The sequence below is a fragment of the Silurus aristotelis genome (assembly GCF_946808225.1).
Source record: "Silurus aristotelis genome assembly, chromosome: 22".
Classification (NCBI taxonomy): Eukaryota; Metazoa; Chordata; class Actinopteri; order Siluriformes; family Siluridae; genus Silurus; species Silurus aristotelis.
Genome location: NC_139595.1, coordinates 2,220,383 through 2,240,494, shown reverse-complemented (window position 1 = coordinate 2,240,494; position 20,112 = coordinate 2,220,383). Strand labels below are relative to the sequence as shown.

The 20,112-nt window shown below is 40.4% G+C and overlaps 1 protein-coding gene across 38 annotated transcripts in view; it reads right to left on the bottom strand.

Moving 5' to 3' along the window:
* dlg1b (discs large MAGUK scaffold protein 1b) overlaps nt 1–20,112 on the bottom strand; it is a 73,472-nt gene that overhangs the window by 51,973 nt on the left and 1,387 nt on the right. For 16 of the 38 annotated variants that reach the window (XM_083525049.1, XM_083525027.1, XM_083525038.1 and 13 more), the window contains exons 2-4: nt 18,032–18,163; nt 11,302–11,471; nt 8,244–8,315 (exon numbers count right to left, since the gene is read on the bottom strand). In XM_083525049.1, coding sequence (XP_083381175.1) covers nt 8,244–8,315; nt 11,302–11,471; nt 18,032–18,163 — 374 coding nt within the window. Of the gene's footprint in view, nt 1–5,138; nt 5,864–8,243; nt 8,316–11,301; nt 11,472–18,031; nt 18,164–20,112 lie in introns of those variants that run through there. The other 22 variants (XM_083525064.1, XM_083525028.1, XM_083525030.1 and 19 more) reach the window with 4 other exon arrangements.

Sequence of the window (20,112 nt, the reverse complement as noted above, 5' to 3'; positions counted from 1 at the left end):
AATCCATCTGGGATTTTAACTCGCCTCACGAAACCCGCTCATGCAGCGGAACATACAAACACGTGGCGAGATGGAGATGCACAAGCTAGAGCTCCATCCAGTGCTGTGAGTGGGTACTGCAGAACTGACAATCACTTTATAATGTCTTTTTTAGATTGTTTAAAACGGATTAAAAAGTCTAGCAAAAAATTTAGCAGACAAAGTCTCTGAATGAGACGACTGTTAAATCCGACACATGAACGCCGCTCAAAAATTCTAATAACGTTCAAAAACAATACACTGCACACCACTGTAAGGTGACATGAATCGCAGTACTGATATAATATTTCCATATTACACTGCAAAAACATTTCAGGAACGGTTTAAGAAACGATGACAAAATGTTCAAGGGGTTGACTTGGCTTCCAAAATCCCCCCAAAAATACACAACCCACAAATTCTGAAAAAAACTCAGCCCGATCAAGTATCTGTAACAAAAGCTCAATCTACTTCGCAGGACATAAAGTCTTTGTGCCAGACACCACAGCACATCTTCAGAAATCTTGGGAAATCCAAGCCTTTGAGAACTCTGAGTGGTTTAGGAGGTAAACCCCACAATATCAGGCAGGTGGTTTCATTGTTATGGCTGATGGGTCTAAGGACAAGCTTATGCATGATACTTGTATTTAATGCAAATATAAATACATTTTACACATGTAGTGCTTTAGGAGACCAGTAGAGGGCAGCAGCTCGATGCAAACACCTAAAACTCACGTTTTTCTACTGGATAGTGAAAATATCATTATAATTACACTTTTTTTATATAATTTTGAATAACAAGCAATAACTTCATTTATAGGATTCAGCGTAATCAGATTTGGGAGATAGAGCAGGTTTTGATGCTCCAATGCTCCTGCCAGTTTACAACCTTCTTGTAGTGTTTTTCTTTTTTTTCCTGCAATATCATTGGTCACATGGGGGCGCGTTGACGAGAAAAAAGAAAACAAAAAAAAACGCTGAAGGAAAGGCTTTGTATAATGGAAAGAGACTCAAAGGAATCTTAAACTCCAGATAGGTCACCTGACCTGACCACACAGACACCCGCTTTTAATTCAGCCGCTGTTGATGTAATTTATTTGGCCTCATGTTACGCTGTTGATATGCTGTACTAAAGACTTGGGCTATCTATTTTTGATTAATATCTTTCTCTTGTTTAGGGACATCCCTTGGCATATGGCTGTACCAGAAGTAAACATCTCCAATGAGCTAGTGAATTTACTCCAACATCAATAACTCAGCTTTTGTTCAAGTGCTGGATGACGAATCTGATCAATCCTGGTTGAAAGAATTGCAGACATCACCCGTAGACAACACAACAGCAAAACCACTGGAGTTCCCCAGTCTGACCATGAAGGGGGTTAAAGAGTCAGTTTGGTCACAAGTGGCAAATTTCCCTCAGGGGTTTCTTTCTGTCCGGCTCAAGTTTAAATTCCCTGATTAGCAACAGACCAGATCAGTCCCAGTAAAGGAGGTGTGGCCTGTGCTTTTTTGCCACAGTAAAGTAGGCGGGGCATATATATGTTATATATGCCCGATGAGACGGTGTAAATGCCCGATGAGACGGTATAAATGCACGATGAGACATGAGAAGGTGTCTTCTAAGTGTGTTTTTAACGTCCAATAAAAGAGGGATGGCCCAGAAATCTGTCAGCCTCAAAAAAGAAAACATGTTCCTCCACAACGCAATTAATTTATTAAATAATTTACTGTTGGCACAATACAGAATCTCATGATTCCACCACTGATCATGACTGATTCTTTGACTGTATTTCACCAAACCTAGGAATGAATTTCCACCTCCTTAAAAAGTTACTTTCAGCACCTGTTGTTTAACTGTACACTAGATGGTGGATGTAATATCCGAGGTCTCATGATACCCATTTGTGTTTGTGTGAGTAGCAGAGGCCATGAGCTGCATTACTCCTTCCCCAGAGGAGGGGCAGCTCGCAGCACAGAAGAAAAGCTGTCGATCCCTTGTTGTCCCCAGATACAGAGCTTGTACAACAGCATGAAAAAACAACCAGCGACTGCATTTAAACATCAACTTAGCAGTGTTCGGTATCTGCTTACAAATCTAGTTCTGTGTTCAATCCACGCTTTAAAATGAATCGGAGAGGTGTGAAAATGTCAGCTGTGTGTGGTGTACACATGAACCACATGAGAGCTCTGCCCTCTCTGAACCACAGACACACCCTAAGCCTCGGTCTATAGAGTCAGCAGAGTCCTTTTACACAACCTGTACAAAATAAATGACTTCGAAACCTCTAAATCCAAATGCTCTCAAAAAATCAGGAATTTTTGTATTTAAAAAAAAAAAAATGTTTTTAAGGAAATGACATTCATGGAGTAAATGAAGGCAAGGACTGTTGATTGGTAGAAAGCTCCATCAGGTAGTTAGAATAGAATAGAATAGGGGTCAGAGTGCAGGGTCAGCCAATAAAAAGCACCCCTGAAGAACAGAAGGTTAAGGGCCTTGCTCAAGGGCCCAAGAGCGGCAGCTTGGCAATACTGGGGCTTCTAATTGGTAACCCAGAGCCTTAAACGCTCAGCGAACACTTCACACGTCCCTAATTAATCTTAAGACTACTGGTTAATATTTTTACAAGAAACCAAAAATATTTTAAGTAACTAATGAATTTTGCCCATCAGCCAGAAAATGAACTAAAATTCAGTGTGAAAGAAAGAAATTGGCATCACAAACTTCCTTCTCTCGTTATCGATGGAAAACGTTCACACGTAAACTGTTCAGTCGAGAAAAAATTTTAAAAACTCGGATCAGATTCACAGTCACTTATCTTGATTAAGAGATGATTAATAGCGTGACTTTTGACCTTTAAGAGTGCTATTTGAAGAGCATTGATGCTAATAAGCTTCGTTACTTATGCTAGTTTGCAGCCTCCTGCCAGGCTAATGCTACCTCAAGCTAGCAGGCCTTGTATCGTATGGTCACTGTGGCTTCGGTGCGAACGCTCTGTAATGAATGCAGAATGTTTATGGTTCATTGTTGGAGGTCGTTTTGTTGGAGTGATGAGGCAGCAGCAGTCACTGAGAAGCTCATTAGAGGGCAATGGAGGAAACACGGCAGGCTGTAAGAAATTCCCGACAGACAGACAAAAAGAAACCAAACGACAGACAGAGAAAGGGGAAGAGAAAGGGGAAGAGAGAGAGAGAGAGAGAGAGAGAGAGAGAGAGAGAGAGAGAAAGAGAAAGAGGATTTATGTTAGGCGGTAGAGGAATGAATGGCACAAACATTTCTGAACTTATTAAGTGTGACTCAGAAGCAAACACACTGCTCACAACTGGAGTGTGTCTACCAGAAGACCTCACAGGAAGAAAGAGAGAAAGAGAGAGAGAGAGAGAGAGAGAGAGAGAGAGAGAGAGAGAGAGCGAGACAGAGAGAGAAGACGGAGAGAGAGAGTAAAAAAAGAAAAAAAAGAGAGGGTACATGAAACCCGAGACTCCACTTTAACTTTAACTGAAGAAGTTGTGATTAAACTCGCTCTTCATGAGTAATGTTATATTTCCAAATATGCATCGGAGGAATGTTGAAGGTCAGCACTCGAGTCCCACAGAGCTGCTGAGATCCAACTTCTGCTAGTCGAGCGCGCAATCCAACAAACGCTGCATGTTTTATACACGTGTTTAAATCACATACCACAAGTTTTTATGAGGATGAAATATACATCCATCAAAGAAGCAAACGAGTGTAGCGTTGCTCTCTGGGTTGGTGGGACAACAAGCTGTCTCTCTGCTGTCAATCAGCCAATCATGGACCTCGGTGAGGTTGTGTAGGAGAAGCAGGACAAAAAAAACAAAAAAACATGGAGGTTTTCTTCACGTCCTGGAAGACGCATGAACAAAGGATACCTCAGGAACAAGGAAGAGTTTAACATAGTACGTAACAGGAAGAACAAATCCTCTTCCGTCGCTTGAACCATATCAGATCAACAAACACTGGAACACATTCGTCACTCGAATAATGAATGTCATCATTAGGATATAGCTGAGTATTGTCTGTTACTGCATCGATTAAGAATCGTCCACTTCCGCATCGTGATCCATCATAGAAACGATTCATTTTAACACCCCCTAGTCAGGTGGGAGGGGCATATTTGGGAGAGAGGGGAGGGGCGGGGAACTCCCTGCCAATCAGAGCAAAACTAGTCAGTGGTTGTTCCCTGCCAGCTCATGCATGTGGCAGAAGATGGACTGTGCTTTTCCCCTCTGACGCTGTAGCTAGAAAAGACGTGAACCTTGGCTTCACGTGTCTCTGTGGAAGCTCTGCCTGCTCCGATTTCCACTTGTAATTGACTCCAACTTCAAAATATTTGGCTTTTTTGCACTCCTGGGATTTAAACACATGCCAGTCTGGTCACCACTAAAATGCTGAGCGGATAAACGTCATAACTTCAATGAAGAGTTTCACAGGAGTCATTAAGTGCTGTAAGTGCAGGAAGTTACTCAAGGTCAGGGGCCATGTGCTGGAGGTCAGAACACAACCGCCGGGACATCAAAGTGTGAAGAAGTGCATGAAGGACAACTGTACATCCGGATGGCGGATGGCGGATGGCATCCAAACACACACACAGCTGGACCAATGCTGTTCGTGTAAATTACGATAGATGTGGTGATGATTTTAAAGCGTGACGCATCATACTTTTGTCCATTTATCGTTACATTTAATGATGTGGAACACCAACTTAAGAAGAGTGTGTTCTCTGTAAACCTGTGTTGTGAGATGCACGCCCTCATTTCCACCTCAAAGCTTTATCTTAACTACATGGCATTTTTATTTTTAACTCCAAGCAAAAAAAAAAAAGAAAAGTGGAACAGGGAAGACAACCACTGTTCCAAACCACAAACATGTCATCAAGATTCTCTGTAAATGGAAGATGCAGGAAAAACTCGAATGCAAAAAGAAAAGAACTGGCAAGGAAACTAAATCTAGAAGTGAAGATAAAGAACGAGATGTGGCAATTACCAGTACTGTGGCCTCGTCTCAAACCGCATACTCCCGCACTAGACAGCATGCTAAAATACCAAGCCATGGAGATTGACTACTTTGAAGTATTTGGTTTGGGACGCGGCCGAGGGCTTACCTTCGTGGTAACGAGACAAATGCAGTCCATCTTCTCGCACGGGACAGAACAGGAGCAGGGCTCGGCCTCAGCATCTCATTTCATGCCTTCGTTTCTTCAGAGAGTGTGTGTGTGTGTGTGTGTGTGAGTGGGTGTGTGTGATAGAGAAAGAGCGAACGAGAGATTGAGAGAGAGAGAATGAGTGAAAAACCCACCACTTCCATCTAACCGTAAAGCCTGTTAGTCGAGGAAGCACCATAAAAACTTCCCAGCACTGAGGGGATTTTGGGAGGAGTGAAGGGGAGGAAAAAAAAAAAGGAAAAAGAAAAAAAAAAACGCGCTCATGGCTACGACACAACTCCTTGGCATTTGCATGTGTTGCCAGATTGGATTTTTATCTCCTGTCTCACCTAGTCAAAGATACGAGAAGGATCAGGATTCATCTGATTTGTTATGAAATACAACACATCAAATATCTCATATTAAACGAGACTAATAGCAGTAATATCAGTAGCACCACCACTGCTGGAGATCATTGACATGTTATAGCATGCATATGACACTTAAACGACTCAACATCACAGCCATCACGAAAGATTCCAGACACCACTGTACTCGTCGTCATCCCAAAACGACAGAAAATATTTTTCCATAATTATATGCTTTCAATTTTGTGGCAACTGTTTGGAAAAGAAGAACTTTTGGGTGTGTTGAGGTTTCCACACACATTTGGCAAAAAGAACAGTGTATAAACAATAAAAATAATAATAACAACAACAACAACAACAACAATAATGAAAAGAAGCCTGAAATAATGTATATATTTGTCCCTTTGGCTGTTCACACTTGCAAGTGAGAAGTCTTTATTAAAATCATAATGTACAAAAAGGTATGTGCCTATAAAAAAATAAAAGAAAAATATAATAACAAATCTGCACTCACCCTCTTATTATGGCGAGTGCACAAAGTGCGATTTTTTATATTTTGCGATTGTTGTTTTTCAGACTTTACTAATAAAATCCCCATGACACATTGTAGGATCTCAGTTGTCATTATATCAGACTGTACGACTGTAAAATCTGACTGACACACACACACACACACACACACACACACACACGATAAAGACTTGTCCAAAGTTTTACGTCATTAATCCCGGACACGTTCAGACCTTCGAGTTCTTCCATTAACGGTAGCTAGCAGCAAACAAAAACAATTTGTATCATTCATTTTGCTCATAACATGCCTTGATGATAAAACCAGAAAAGAAAAAAAAAAAAAAGACGAAAACGTGACAAAGAGGACGTTATGGATTTTCAATTCGACAAAGCGAACTTGAGGTTTCATTTTGACGGGTTTTTTTATTTGGTTTGTCACGCTTTTTTTTGTTTTTTTTTACGATTGTGTCAGATTGTGTACAGTTAAACTCCTGTTCACAAGTTTAGACTTGAAAATGAAATGAACCCTAATGACCATAAAGCCTCCGACTCGCATCTCATATGCGTACCTGGACACGACACGGCACCATTTCATAAGTAAATCCTGGACAATGAAATCATAATAAACCATAAACACAACCTGGAAATGCAACGCAACACTGTTACACTGTCCCTTCCTGAACTCTGCTTCAGCACACACACAAAGTAAAGGTGAGTAATAAAGTGATAAAATAGTAATACCGACTAAGTAGGTTGAATCTGCCACGTCTCTAATGCACGAGAATAAATATTTGATCACGTTATTCTGCCCAGCAGAACTCAGATCTTCTACACATTCCAGGATGTGAGAAGATCTTTATGTGAAGGAATTAGCAAAATTTTAGCAAACCTGTATCTATATATAAAAAAATATATATCCCATATCGATGAATTAATTACATTAATAAATAGGGTGATGTGACTTATTTTTTTTTAAATACACATGAGCTGGCGATATAAACTTTATTTTTCACAACACGACCACTTTCTGTTCTTCAAAATCTTGAACACCAGAACATCTGTAAGTGGGCTTTACAGTGGCAATACAGTCAAAGAGCAACAAATGATATTAGAAGTGCAAAAAGCTGAGAAAAATAATAAACAACAAAGCGGAAATAAATCCTACAAAAGTATTGGGACACCTGGCTTTTCTAGCTATATTTGGTTCTTTCCCAAACTTGGAGGAACGTAACCGTATGGGACATTCGGATGCAGCGGCACAACATTTTATTCACTTTACTTAACCTCGGAGACCCAAACCTGTTCCAACATGACGGTGCCCCTGTGCACAAAGCCGGCTCCATGAAGATCAGATTTCCGACTGGAAGTGTGTGGAAGATCTCCTGCTATAGAGCTCTGACCTCAATCATATTAGGATGAATTGGAACGGCACTCCAGGCTTCTTTTGACTGAATAAACAAATCTCTGCAGAATCGTGGATTGTATTACAACAGCGAACGGGAATTAAAATGTGGAATGGGATGCTTATTAAAAAAAAAAAAGAAAAAAAAACCCCACATCTTGTGGTCAGGTGTCCACACACTTTTGTCCATATAATGTATTTCGCGGTATTTGTAGGTAAACAACTACACAAATCACATAGAACTCGGCAGGACTGCCGTAGCCGGAGACTAGACGTCTAGAAGAAGGCTCCAGCTCCAGCTCTTTTAAATCCTTAACACCTCTATTACATATAAACATATTTAACACCCTTACACATGTAGGACACATGCAGGTCAGTAACAGTGTTTTATGAGCTAGATGAGAACATCAGACAACCAGGACAACCATGGAATGAGTGCTGAAGAAAAATAAATAAATAGACTGAATGCTGTAAACAAAACACCCGCTGAAGAAAAAGCCGTGAGAGATCACCCTCCCACCCCGGAGGGAAGCGGGCGTGGCTCTGACACACAACCCCCCCCCCAAGCCCGGATGAATGGAGGCACGGAGACACATGAGTCTCTCTGCGACGGGACAGACAGAGAGAGAGAGAGAGAGAGAGAGAGAGAGAGAGAGAGAGAGAGAGAGAGAGAGAGAGACGGATAGCGACCCATCTCCAGGGAACAGGACAACAACGAGCGGGAGGAGACTGACGGCATGCCCAGCATGCGACCGTGTGGGACGCCGAGCCGGAGGCAGTACTTACTCGGTCTAGCTCGTCGGAGGACGCTTTGGCTTTAGCAAGCACATGGAGGATTTCGTATAGAAGAGGAGAATCCTGAGATTAGCAGTTTCGTATCAGGAAGAGAAACAGAAAGAATACATTTTAACGGAAGGAAAGACACACACACTTAACATCTAATACAGGATTCTAACAAGTGAACTCTTCTTTCAATGTGCACTACAATTACCTATAAAACAAGTTAAACACATTAGAAACAGCCCCGTGTTCACATGAGTCACTAATGATGCTTGTAGTTTGTGGGCGTTTCGTTTTTTCCAGCATTTCAAAGTAAAAAAATAAAAATAGTAACCAAACTGTAGCCTACAGAATGCGATTTACTCCAGAGTACTTTATTTTTTAACAATTGTTTCAAATGCATTCGTACATTCTAACAAATTGATGAATAAACGTGAGGAAATTGGTGGTTGGATGTCTGTTTCATGCCCGCTACATTCACTTCGTACAGACTACGAGCAAATTAGCATTGCAAGTTCTCTGTAATACACTGATCAGGCATAACAATTATGAGCCCCTGCCTAATACTGTGTTGGTCCCCTTTTGCTGCCAAAACTGTCGTGACCTGAGCATTAACATCATGAACTTTTTCAGCAGTTTGAGCTACAGGAGCTCGTCTGTTGGATGGGAACCACACGGACCAGCTTTCGCTTCTCACGTGCATCAATGAGCCTCGGCCGCCCACGACCCTGTCGCCGGTTCACCACTGTTCCTTCCTTGGAGCACTTTTGATAGATACTGACCACTGCAGACCAGGAACATCCCACAAGAGCTGCAGTTTTGGAGATTTCGTCAAACTAGCTCAAACGTAAAGCAACACGTCAACTTTAAGGGCAAAATTTTTACTCGCTGCCTAATAACAGGTGCCGTTATGAAGAGATAATCAGTGTTATTTACTTCACCGCTCATGATGTTATAATGCGTTATGCATGGTCTGTGTGTCTACAGCTTCCAGAGGCAGCACTGATCTTTCCTCGTTTACACCAAAGCTTTATAAAGTCTTGTGATCGAATATGCACCAAAAAGACAAAAGGATTAGTACACCTGACTTTTCCAGCCAAATGTAGTACCTTCACAAACCTGTAGGAACACAAATGTGTAGGACGTCTCTGAGAACACCTTTGGGATGAATGTGAACGATGACTGCACCCCAGGCCTCCTCACCTACATCAGTACCTGACTTTACTAACACCACTGTAGCTGAGTGAATCGCCTCAAAATCTAGAACATCTTTCCAGAAAAGTGGAGGATATTATAACAGTAAGGGATCTAAATGTAGAATTGGATGTTTAGAAAGCAGTTTTACGGTCAGGTGTCCACAAACTTTTGTCCATACAGTGTATATAATAATTTTGGAAAAAGTATATTATAAGTCTCATTAGTAGATTAGTGAATGATGTCGTATATTTACTTAATTCTGCATTCAAGAAAATTGTTATTAGAAAATTAGAATTTGTCCCTCTTTCCTTGTTGATTAATGGCTTAGTGGATGAATTTGAAAGCATAGTTCAGTGAACAGAGTCTTTTCGAAAATACCTTTTAGTCACAAATTCAGCCAAGATGGTGGACTGTACAGCAAGTTTGTCATTTCGTTATTATAAATGTTGTGTAAACATCAAAAAGATAGTTTTTTTTTTAAGATTTTGGCGTATTTGTTATGACGCGTTTCCCGGTCTATATTCTCACTCGCTTTTGCAACTTTATACTCCTGTGTTACTCGCAGCAACACCTCCAACTCACTGTGGGTCCACCTAAATTAAATTTAAGTGAAATTAAATAAACTCCAGATGGAAATGACACAGCACGTTTAACTGTGGATGAGCAACTTTTTGGCAAACGATTGAAGACGATAGTGTGGATACGGATTGTTTTTAGACAAAAACGCAGTTTTGAAATTTATCCGGATTAATGTAGATGTAGCTTTATATGGGACTCAATTCTGACAAAACAGTCCACGTTTGTCTTTTTAATTTTTACCCAAAAAATAATAATTCGGTCATAATTTATTCAACAAAGTCAATGTCAATAAAATCGACACAATGTAAAAGAAAAAGCCACACATTTCTCCAGATTCTATGACACAGCGAATAGGTGACGTTAGATATTCATAACCCTGAACACTCAGCTGTCAAAACAGATGTAGGTAAAGACTTAATCTGCTGTGATTTGTCAAAGATTATTATAATGAAATAAAATAAACGTCTGAGATTCTGTTCAGTCCGCTTCAAAGTTTGTGAGACAGAGACAAATCTCGTTACGGAAGTACTGTTTCAGGACCTAGAAGTAAGTGTGTGTGTGTGTGTGTGTGTGTGTGTGTGTGTGTGTGTGTGTGTGTGTGTGTGTGTGTGTTTGCTGCCACAGTGTTTTGATGAAGATGTCATCAGGTTTGAATTGGTGACAGCGTTGTGTTAGCAGCCAGAGACTGCAAGTCAAACCTAATCTTAGAACAACTCTCGTCAGTGGACAGTGAGAATTAGGGTGTGTGTGTGTGTGTGTGTGTGTGTGTGTGTGTGTGTTTTCACACCAATACTCGACAGACTTTACACTTTGGTGAATTCTGACGGTTCTGCAGATGTACTCGTGTGTTCGGTAAAGAAGGTGTAGCTGCAGATCTACACTACACCGTATATAACTGCTGTTTTTGCCCTTTTGACCTTTAAACCATCTGGCTTGTATTTAAGACAGCTGTGAAGGCTGTGAAGTCCCTCCTACTCAATCCGAACGTGCCAACATTGTTGATTAGAAAGTCCCATAATGGCAAGCAAAGAGAGAGAAAAAAGTTTTTTCACCAGTCAGGTTTAATTTAGACACTCTTTCACAAGGCTGAACTGTAAACAGCTGAAGTGTGTGTGTGTGTGTGTGTATAAATATATATACATATGTGTGTGATAGCACTTCTGCTCTGTAAAAATAAAAGCGATATTTTCCCCACCAAACAAAGTGTTGTATTCCAAGTGCTGCGTCAACACTGCGCACTGAAGCGCGCACACACACACACACTCTCGCAAACACTCGTCATTCCTACCTCTATGCTGGTGCTGATGCTGGGCATCGTATCAGAAGTCCCTGTGGGACTCTGGAGGCTGGAGAAATCCCACAGGTTCATGGCGGCTGGCCCGGGGCTTCCGCTTCCTTTCGCCGGCTCGCTGCATATCTGATTATCCAATAAGGTCACTTCGTAAAATTCCTGGATATCTGTGAGAAGAACGGTGGAGAGAACACGATGCTGAAGGGTCTTGCTTTTCAATTCCGTTTTTATTTCATTAACGCAGCTTTACAGAATTCACACTGAAAGTTTTGGAAGTATTTTTAATGCAGAAACAGTATCAATTCTCAAAATTCTCACAAACGATTAGAACATTTAACATCGTTTTCTCGCGGACGTCAATCAGTAACTGTTAATGCAGTAAACGAGAACGTCTCTATTGTAAGATTAAAAAGAGTTCTAGGGACAGATCTCTAACAGCAGAACTTGTGTAAGACGGAGAACAGGAGAGAAGATGTTAGCAGTCAAAACCTAATGGTTTGTTGTTTTAGAGCAGGGAAATTTGGAGACTTATTCTGGGTGAAAGAAACCAACATGGCAACCATTGCATTTTTCAACACCATGCAATTCCGTCTGGACTGCGGCTCATTGGACCGCATCACCATCACATCACCTTCACTTGTTTTATTCTTATGTCTGCCACTAAAGAAACGTTCGAGGGGACGTGTGTTTAACACAGAACCTATAAACCTATAAAATTTGAACTAAATAAAACGCAGAAGAAGGGAAAAAAAAAAATCGTGATTTTGATTATTTAGAAATCAGGTGAGCTTTCAGGGCTCCACACACACGACTGTCGTTTTTCTCGCTCTCACATGGTAGCTATGCGCTATGCTATAAACACAGAGTGCTATTAGTCTGTTATAAGCGCTTAGAAAGGTCGTACACGGCTGCTGCGACGTCACAAATACTTTAAGTCTTTCTAAAAGCTCAAAAACTCTTTATAAAAAACTGTGTGGTGTGTAAACCACATTACTAGAAGGAAGCAGTTGTAACTTCTCTAAAAGAAGGGGGAAGTGACCTCAGCAGTCCACAGCTTTTTATCTATGCTGCAGAGATGTACAGCAGAAGGAGGGACGGGGCTAAAAATACACCCAGGATCACATGAACGTGCAGGGCCGCGAGTGTAAAGGTTTCTGCAATGCACACGGGTGGAGGTGTTTCCTGAAGCACGGGTTCACAGCTACTAATAAAAGCTGCATCAGTGAGATGTTTCAGTCTCGGGAAGCTTCACAGAGGAACTGAAATGAAGTACGCTTAACTTGGACAGTCAATTATAATTACTATCAAAACATCAAAGAGCTGCAGGACGTTCGGATGGATTGACATATTAAGAATTCTTATGTACAGTTCAGAAAGGCTTTGCAGCCACATGTCACACGCTGGAGCTAAGCTTCTGCTCTGCGGCAGTAAAACGAGCGATTAGCTCAGACAGACTGTGTAACAGGATAAAGATCAGAGAGACGGCATGATGAGGGACATCCCTTACAGCCCTATCCAGATTGCACTCACGTGTTCGAATGCTCTCACCAAGCCCAGGCACAAAGAGCTCCGTTTAATGCCACATACGCCAAGAAATGTTCACACACGTTATCCCACACTGATTATCTCCTCATCATGGCACCTGTTAGGGGGTTGGATTTATTATGCAGCAAGTGAACATTTTGTCCTCAGAGTCGACGTGTTAGAAGCAGGAAAAATTGTGATGGCTGGACGACTGGGTCCAATTTGATCGTATTATGCAAAGTGTCAAAATGGCACTATGGGAAGAGTTTTCTCACAGCAAGATTCTCGCCGATTCAAATTTTCCACTAGGAAGCCAGATTCAAAACATTTCCATAAGTTTAATTGTCAGAACATTCGTGCCAATAAAAACTTAACTGACGAAAGCAGGACTGTGTTTATTCTTTTATAGGATTATTCTTTCATGACCTTTAACTGAATTTAATCAACCCACAAAATTCCTTGAGTCTCACCCTTCCAGTCAAAACAAACGCTTTGCTATCGCCGTGTGCTGCTTTCTGGCTTTTTCAGTATCTCATGTTTCCTGGTGTCCGTCTGGAGAGAGCTCTGTGGTGAAGCTGGCCATAAAACACGGCTGGAACTCATGTCTGAACAAATTGCCCTCTAAACCACAAGATCAGAATTTCACAAGATCAGTTTTACCTCTTAACCTTCGTCACAAAGCGACGCTGTAGCACCATCACCACCTTCTCACCCACACCCCCAGATTTCTCCATACCCCGAGATTTAACCTGACATCTACCAAGATCCATTAATAACATCAACACACCAAATAATAATAAATTTTGCACCTTTTTTTTTTTTTAAGGTACCTTGTGATCCATTTACCTATCATTCTTTATAATGTGATAGAAACACTTTCTTCACGTGAATCAACATACCCAAGGCCACGCCTCCTTCACTGAAATTAAGGCTAAGTCTAAACTAAGCCGGATAAATGTGTGTCCACACGTCAATCGTTTTCCAGAAGTTGCTCATCCACACTGAAACGTATGAAAACGCTTATGTACACGCCACACCAATTTAATCACACATGCCTTCTATGCGGTGTTGAGTGGTAGCTCAGTGGTGCACATGTTGGACTTCTGTTTCGAAGGTCATGGGTTTTAATCCCAGGACCACCAATCTGCCAGTGCCGGAGCACTTAATCCTGACCTACACTCACTTGTATAACTGGATCGTTGTAAGTCGCTCTGGAATAAAGACAAATGTTAAATGATGTGATGCCAAAAAAAGGCGCCAGAGGTCCCACCTCCTTCACTGGGACAAACACACACACACACACACACACGTACAGAGGCCACGTCTTCTTCACCACAACTGATTTGAATCTTTTCAGCAGTACTCACATGGACCTTAGACACCTACTCAACCCCTAAAAGTATACAGACCTGCATAAAACTTTATTCATCAGTACATAAACACTAATGAAGTCTTCAGAACTTACATTATCTTTTGATCTTCTGCCATTTACCACAAAAAATAGCTGTAAATAATTTATGGCTATTTAAGAGTGAAGAAAAAAAACATGTCCAGGTGAGGAAGTGGAGTCGAAGCGTAATTATGAACAGACTGCGTCGTGTGAAATGAGATTTTCATCCGGTTTGTCAGCAGTTCATTAGTGACTGCATGATCATTATATCTCATTATTTATGGTGTAGCAGACGTGTGTAAATTCACCTTAGTCTGGTTTTAGAAACCACAAACACTTCCATTAAACATTTCCACAAAGTTCTATCCGCAGATATTAAAGTGTGTGTGTGTGTGTGTGTGTGTGTGTGTGTGTGAGAGAGATAATGATTCAGTTGTGCCTCTTGCATGAGCTGTTAGGTTTATGTATTTCCAGTGTACTTCACGTTTATCTCAAAAAATAAATGTGTCCAATATGTTTTTTGGAGGTAGAGGTGAACTTTTTTATGACCTCCAAATGACGCCCGCTTCCACATGAATGTAACGTAACTAGGGTTGCAAAATTCCAGGAATGTTCAAGACTGGAAACTTTACATGGGAATAAACAGAAATATATGGGAATTAATGGGAATAAACTGGAAATTTACAAAATTGCAGGTGAGCCTTTAACGGGGAATCTTGCAGGCCAAATTGAATGCAATTTCTGTAATTTTCATTAATTACATGCACATAGCAGACTTACTACAGGGTCACGAAGGCCACGCCCCCCTACAGGCACTGTACAGTCCTCGGTAACACAACACGCATCATTTCTAAAATCCTGCAACAAAATAATCATCAGGAAAAAGTCCATCCTGCAAATCATGTATTCAACGCAAATTACATATAATATTATATATTTATGTTTAAAACTTCGTTATGCTGTGTGTAAGATACTGTCCAACAAATCTATACCAATAATTAAATAAAAGTCAAAAGTTTTAATATTTTATTATACTTTATTTGTTTGCATGCTATTGACCAAACAAAATGTTTGTATATGATATAGTTTTTAAAATTCCCCTTTAAAGTTTCCAACTTAAAATATTTCCCAAATTCCCCAGAGGAAGTTCCCATGGAAAGTTTCCGGGAAAGTTTCCAACCCTAAATGTAACCAAAGTAGGACAACAGCGGCTACAACTTCAAGCCAGCAAAATTAATACGTTGCCATATCTGGCCACGCCCCCCCCCCCCCCCAAAAGGCGAAACAGGACGTTGACGTACTACACGTGACCTCCCAATCCTGGTCGTTTAAAAGATTATATCTCCAGCACGAAACTAAAAAAAACAAACATTGCCATTTTAAACGATCTTTCTTCAGAAGACTATAAGATCAAATCCCAGGACATCTGCAGACGCTGTTGTCCTTTAATCCTTATCTATTCCGGACCTGCTCCAGAGACTGACCCGGCTCACTCTGACCCTGCACTTCGTCACGTGAGGTTACGGTATGCAAAAGACCTCGGACACCTTCATGGCCATACATTAAACAAACAGAGCTTGTGGTCCATTCTGCGGTATGCACACGTAGTAGGTCGTCGGTAGCTGTGCAGTGAGCTGTGCATTCACGTTTAGCAGTAAATCAGCGGCTCTGGGATTAGTCCTGGAGTAATCAAGCCTGCTGAAGGATTACACAGAGTCTGTCTTTTAAAAAGAATTAGGAAAGCATGCAGCAGCTGGGATACTGGAGCTCAAATCTATGATGCAAGAGCTGCACGGTATAGAAGTAGAAGAGCGAGTATGCGTCATGTCTTCATCACGGAGGAGAACGATATCATAAAGGAATTACACCAACTGCAAGTAGAACATCGGATAATCGATAATCGGTAATTCACGCCATGAAAGCAGGAAGTGGTGATTAGAACTAAGGGCGTGTCCTAAACAGTATACACCGTGTCTACACACGTTCCAAAAGTCAAAATTTTACCAGACTTCAACCAGGAGCATATTAGGGAGGATGGTGGATGCTCCATACTTCAAATAAGTCCATGTTCGAGTCAGGAGTTTCTTCCGCTCTAAACGCTCTGCTTGCTGTTGAACAGACGCTGAACTGTATGTACGGCATTTAACTGTGGCTCGCTGCGTGTTTGACCTGTTACGTTTTTATTCGCTCGTAAATAAAAAGGAACGACTAGGATTTATTTTTTTTTTATATATAAAATGGCGTGTTACAGTAAAAGTCTCCCCGAATGGAAATACTTCAGCAAAACACAGATACGTGAAAAAGCTACTCGAGACCAATAACAAATTACATTTACTTCATTACAATCCACCACTTTGTGCATTAAGAGATATAAAATCAATGAACTTCCAAAACAGTGCATGAGACTCTCCTGTGCACTTCGTTGAGTTTAAAAGGAAAGTGCGTTCAGAATTAAATTTTTCCACCTGGCTGGTTCTAATCAAGTATCCTGTTACTCTGTAACAAAAGCAGCGTGTGGTCCTGAACTCTTCTGCACAAGCATGTGACTTACTGCAGGTAAACGCAGAAGAGAAACACTTTTCCACTTAAAAAAAAAAAAAAATCTTAAATTGGCTATTAGTCACATCTAAAAGGAAGAGAAAAGCAGTTGCAGCACAGGCTGCCATTCGAGATGGGAAGCTGACCCTCTGGCGAACTCGAACCTGCCACTCCACATTCCTGCTGCTCGCTTTTCACGGCACGTTTGTTGGAATAAACCGGTATTATTCATACAAGGCGAGTCTGTGCTCGCTAGTGCGTGGGAGAAAAGAGAAAAGGTGAATTTTACAACAATCGGCTCAAAGTGAACGGTTTTAACACGAGCAACATGTCGGCTGCACAAAATCCCGGAAAACCGTGCCCATTTGCACCGCACGAGTGACTTATGACCGACACCTTGGCGTTTAAACACAGACCGCGGACGGTGAAATGTCTCATCAAGCAAACCCATTTAATGATGTAGATTAACTCTAAAGAGTTAACAAGCAGAACATGTTCGTTCGTGTAATCACTTATGTTATAGCAGCTATAAACGGTCTTTTCTTCACCAAAATCCTTTCATGAATGAAGAAAAAAATCTAACAGATTGGTTTGTTATCTAATAAAGCATAAACTCCATAGTTCTGAAAATATCAGAAAATCAGAGCCACTAAAATGCTACAAATCCCTGAAACTGGAGACTCCTTCCGTAGATATCAGAATCAGAAAGACCCTTATTTTGTCAAGGAATTTGTTTTGGTGACAGAAGCTTTAACGTTGTTGTTGTTTTTTTTTAATAAATGATAAATAAAAGTAAAAAATGTAATGAAAAAAATTAGGGTTAGGGTTTAAAAATTTGTTTAAAATGAATATAGAAAAATGTAATAAAAATGAATCGACTGATTGATTTTTAAATTTGATTAAATAAACCTTCGCTGTCAGAAAACCGATCTTCATCTACCTAATCGAAATCCAAAATACAACTTCTGCACTAGAATTCATCTTCATGTCGCTTTGGATGCTTCAAAATTACCTGAAGTAACACCGCCTGCAGATTTTCAGCTTGAATTTGCATCTTATTTGAAAGGCAGAATCAGTATAGCAGTTCAGGTTGTTCAGAATCTTTAGTAAATAAACAGGAAACTAATTTAATTGTACTTTTAATCAGAAGGCTGCATTGCAGTTCTAGTGATACCTCCAAGAATGAAGAAGTTCATTGTGGGCAGAGAGAAAAAATAAATAAATAAATAAATAAATAAAATAAAAAAATCACAGGAAAGGAAAAACTGAAGGTACCTATGAGAGCCTGGAAGAGGTTACTCTGGAAGATGTCGATGACCCTCTGAATGGAGTGCCTCAGCTGTCGGTCCTCGGTGTTGTTGAGTTTCGTGCGATATTCCTCCAAAAGCAGCAGAGCGCGCTGAGCATCTAGGATGAACATTAAACATTTCAAGATCGCAGTTTTTATTGCTTCAAAGCAGTGCCACGTCTCTGTAATTTCATCAGCGAATCAGTGTCAGAGTCATAACGGTTTTCTCCAAATTCTGGATGTGGTATGAACCCATCTAGAGTACATCCAACCTATGGCACTACATAGAAGCTATAATACACATTATATTGTGGACCTATAAAAAAAAAGAAGGTGGACTTTTGAGATTTGCTATATGAGATGTTTCAAGTGAACTCAACCAGAATACCTTTTGACCTATGGAAATGTACATGGATGCTCAAGGTGCCAACGTCATTGTATACGTGTAGGAATATATTTAGGATGTAGCCTAAGAAAGCATACAGATTAATGTATAGTGCAGGATTAAGGTTATAGGACACTCCAAGTGGGTGCTTATTTGGAATTCAGCCTACAAAATAGAGCCTATGAGTGGTATTAAGGATCGAAGTTAATACACAACCAATTGGATACACGTATTATAACGTGAGGGCTAAGACATGCAGCAGTAGTGATTATAATACCATGTACCCTAACCCCCTATAATGCACTCAACCCTGTATAGTGCACCTATTTATAAGTGGATTAATTAGTGTGGACAATAGGGAAGTCTAATGACGAGTATAGGAGTATGTTGTGGTGTAGTAGTACACTAATTAGGGCACTTATTTAAGGTTCAGCCTATACAGAAGCATTTTATACAGTAAGCTCAATCCTGTTGTCCTGAAATCATTTATAGAGAAAAGTTTTTGCATCCCCTGTGATTGGGGGATGATTTGGGATTCAGCTTATAAAACTAATTCAGCCCATCTAACTTTCACTTTGCACAAATATTTTGTTGTTGGAATGATTTTACACTCAAATGTGGTGCACTTTGCTAGTGTACACTATGTGCATTTGGGATTTGGCCATGTATAGGTGTTTAAATAAGTAGCACTAGAAAAAAAGAGGAGATCTCACGTTCCTATATAGTGCACCTATATGTTATGTGTATTTGGGGTTCAACCCTGAGATAAAGTAAAAGTCCAAAAAGTGGTTGTTTTAAACCCTTTGTAATGCACTTACACACTATTCATTTGGGATTCAGGCTATAAAGAAAATACATGTCCAACTAAATCTCTGTACAAAACTTCACATCGTATAGCCTTTATGATGCGATGCGTATTTGGAATTTCACAAATAAAACAGAAATCATGTAAAAAAAAAATTTATCATGTAAAAGTAGAAAGAAAAATTATATTATATTCCCAATGTAGTGCACTTATACACTATGTATTTTTGGAATATTCAACCTGTAAATTGGATTTATATCTACATTGAAAAAAGTAGTCACCCTTTTTATGCACTTATACATGTATATTTGGGATTCAGCCTATAAAGCGGAAACATGGCGGTGGCGATCATACTCACTTTGGAATGTACCTACACTTTATGTATTTGGGATTCGGGCCTGTAAATATATCTACACTAGAAAAGATCATCCTCTTATACATGATGTTTATTTAGGATTCAGCCAATAAATCAGATTTTTTATCTTACACACTTTGTAGTGCATTTATTTATTCATCGGATTGCTGCTATTGCGCAACATTTTGTTTACATTTAAAAAAAATACAATGTTCACTTTAATCTTTTAAACACTGCAGTGTGTAATATACAACTGGTTTACTGGCGGCGCTGTTTTGTGTATTTGTCTTTGCACCGTCCTGTGTCGTCTTTGCACCGTCCTGTGTCGTCCTTGCACCGTCTTGTGTTGTCTTTGCACCGTCCTGTGTCGTCCTTGCACTGTCTTGTACTGTCTTTGCACCGTCTTGTACTGTCTTTGCACCGTCGTGTACTGTCTTTGCACCGTCGTGTACTGTCTTTGCACCGTCTGCACCAGGTTTGCACCTCACCGCTCAATGTGTTGAGGACACTGGTCCTCAGCCCC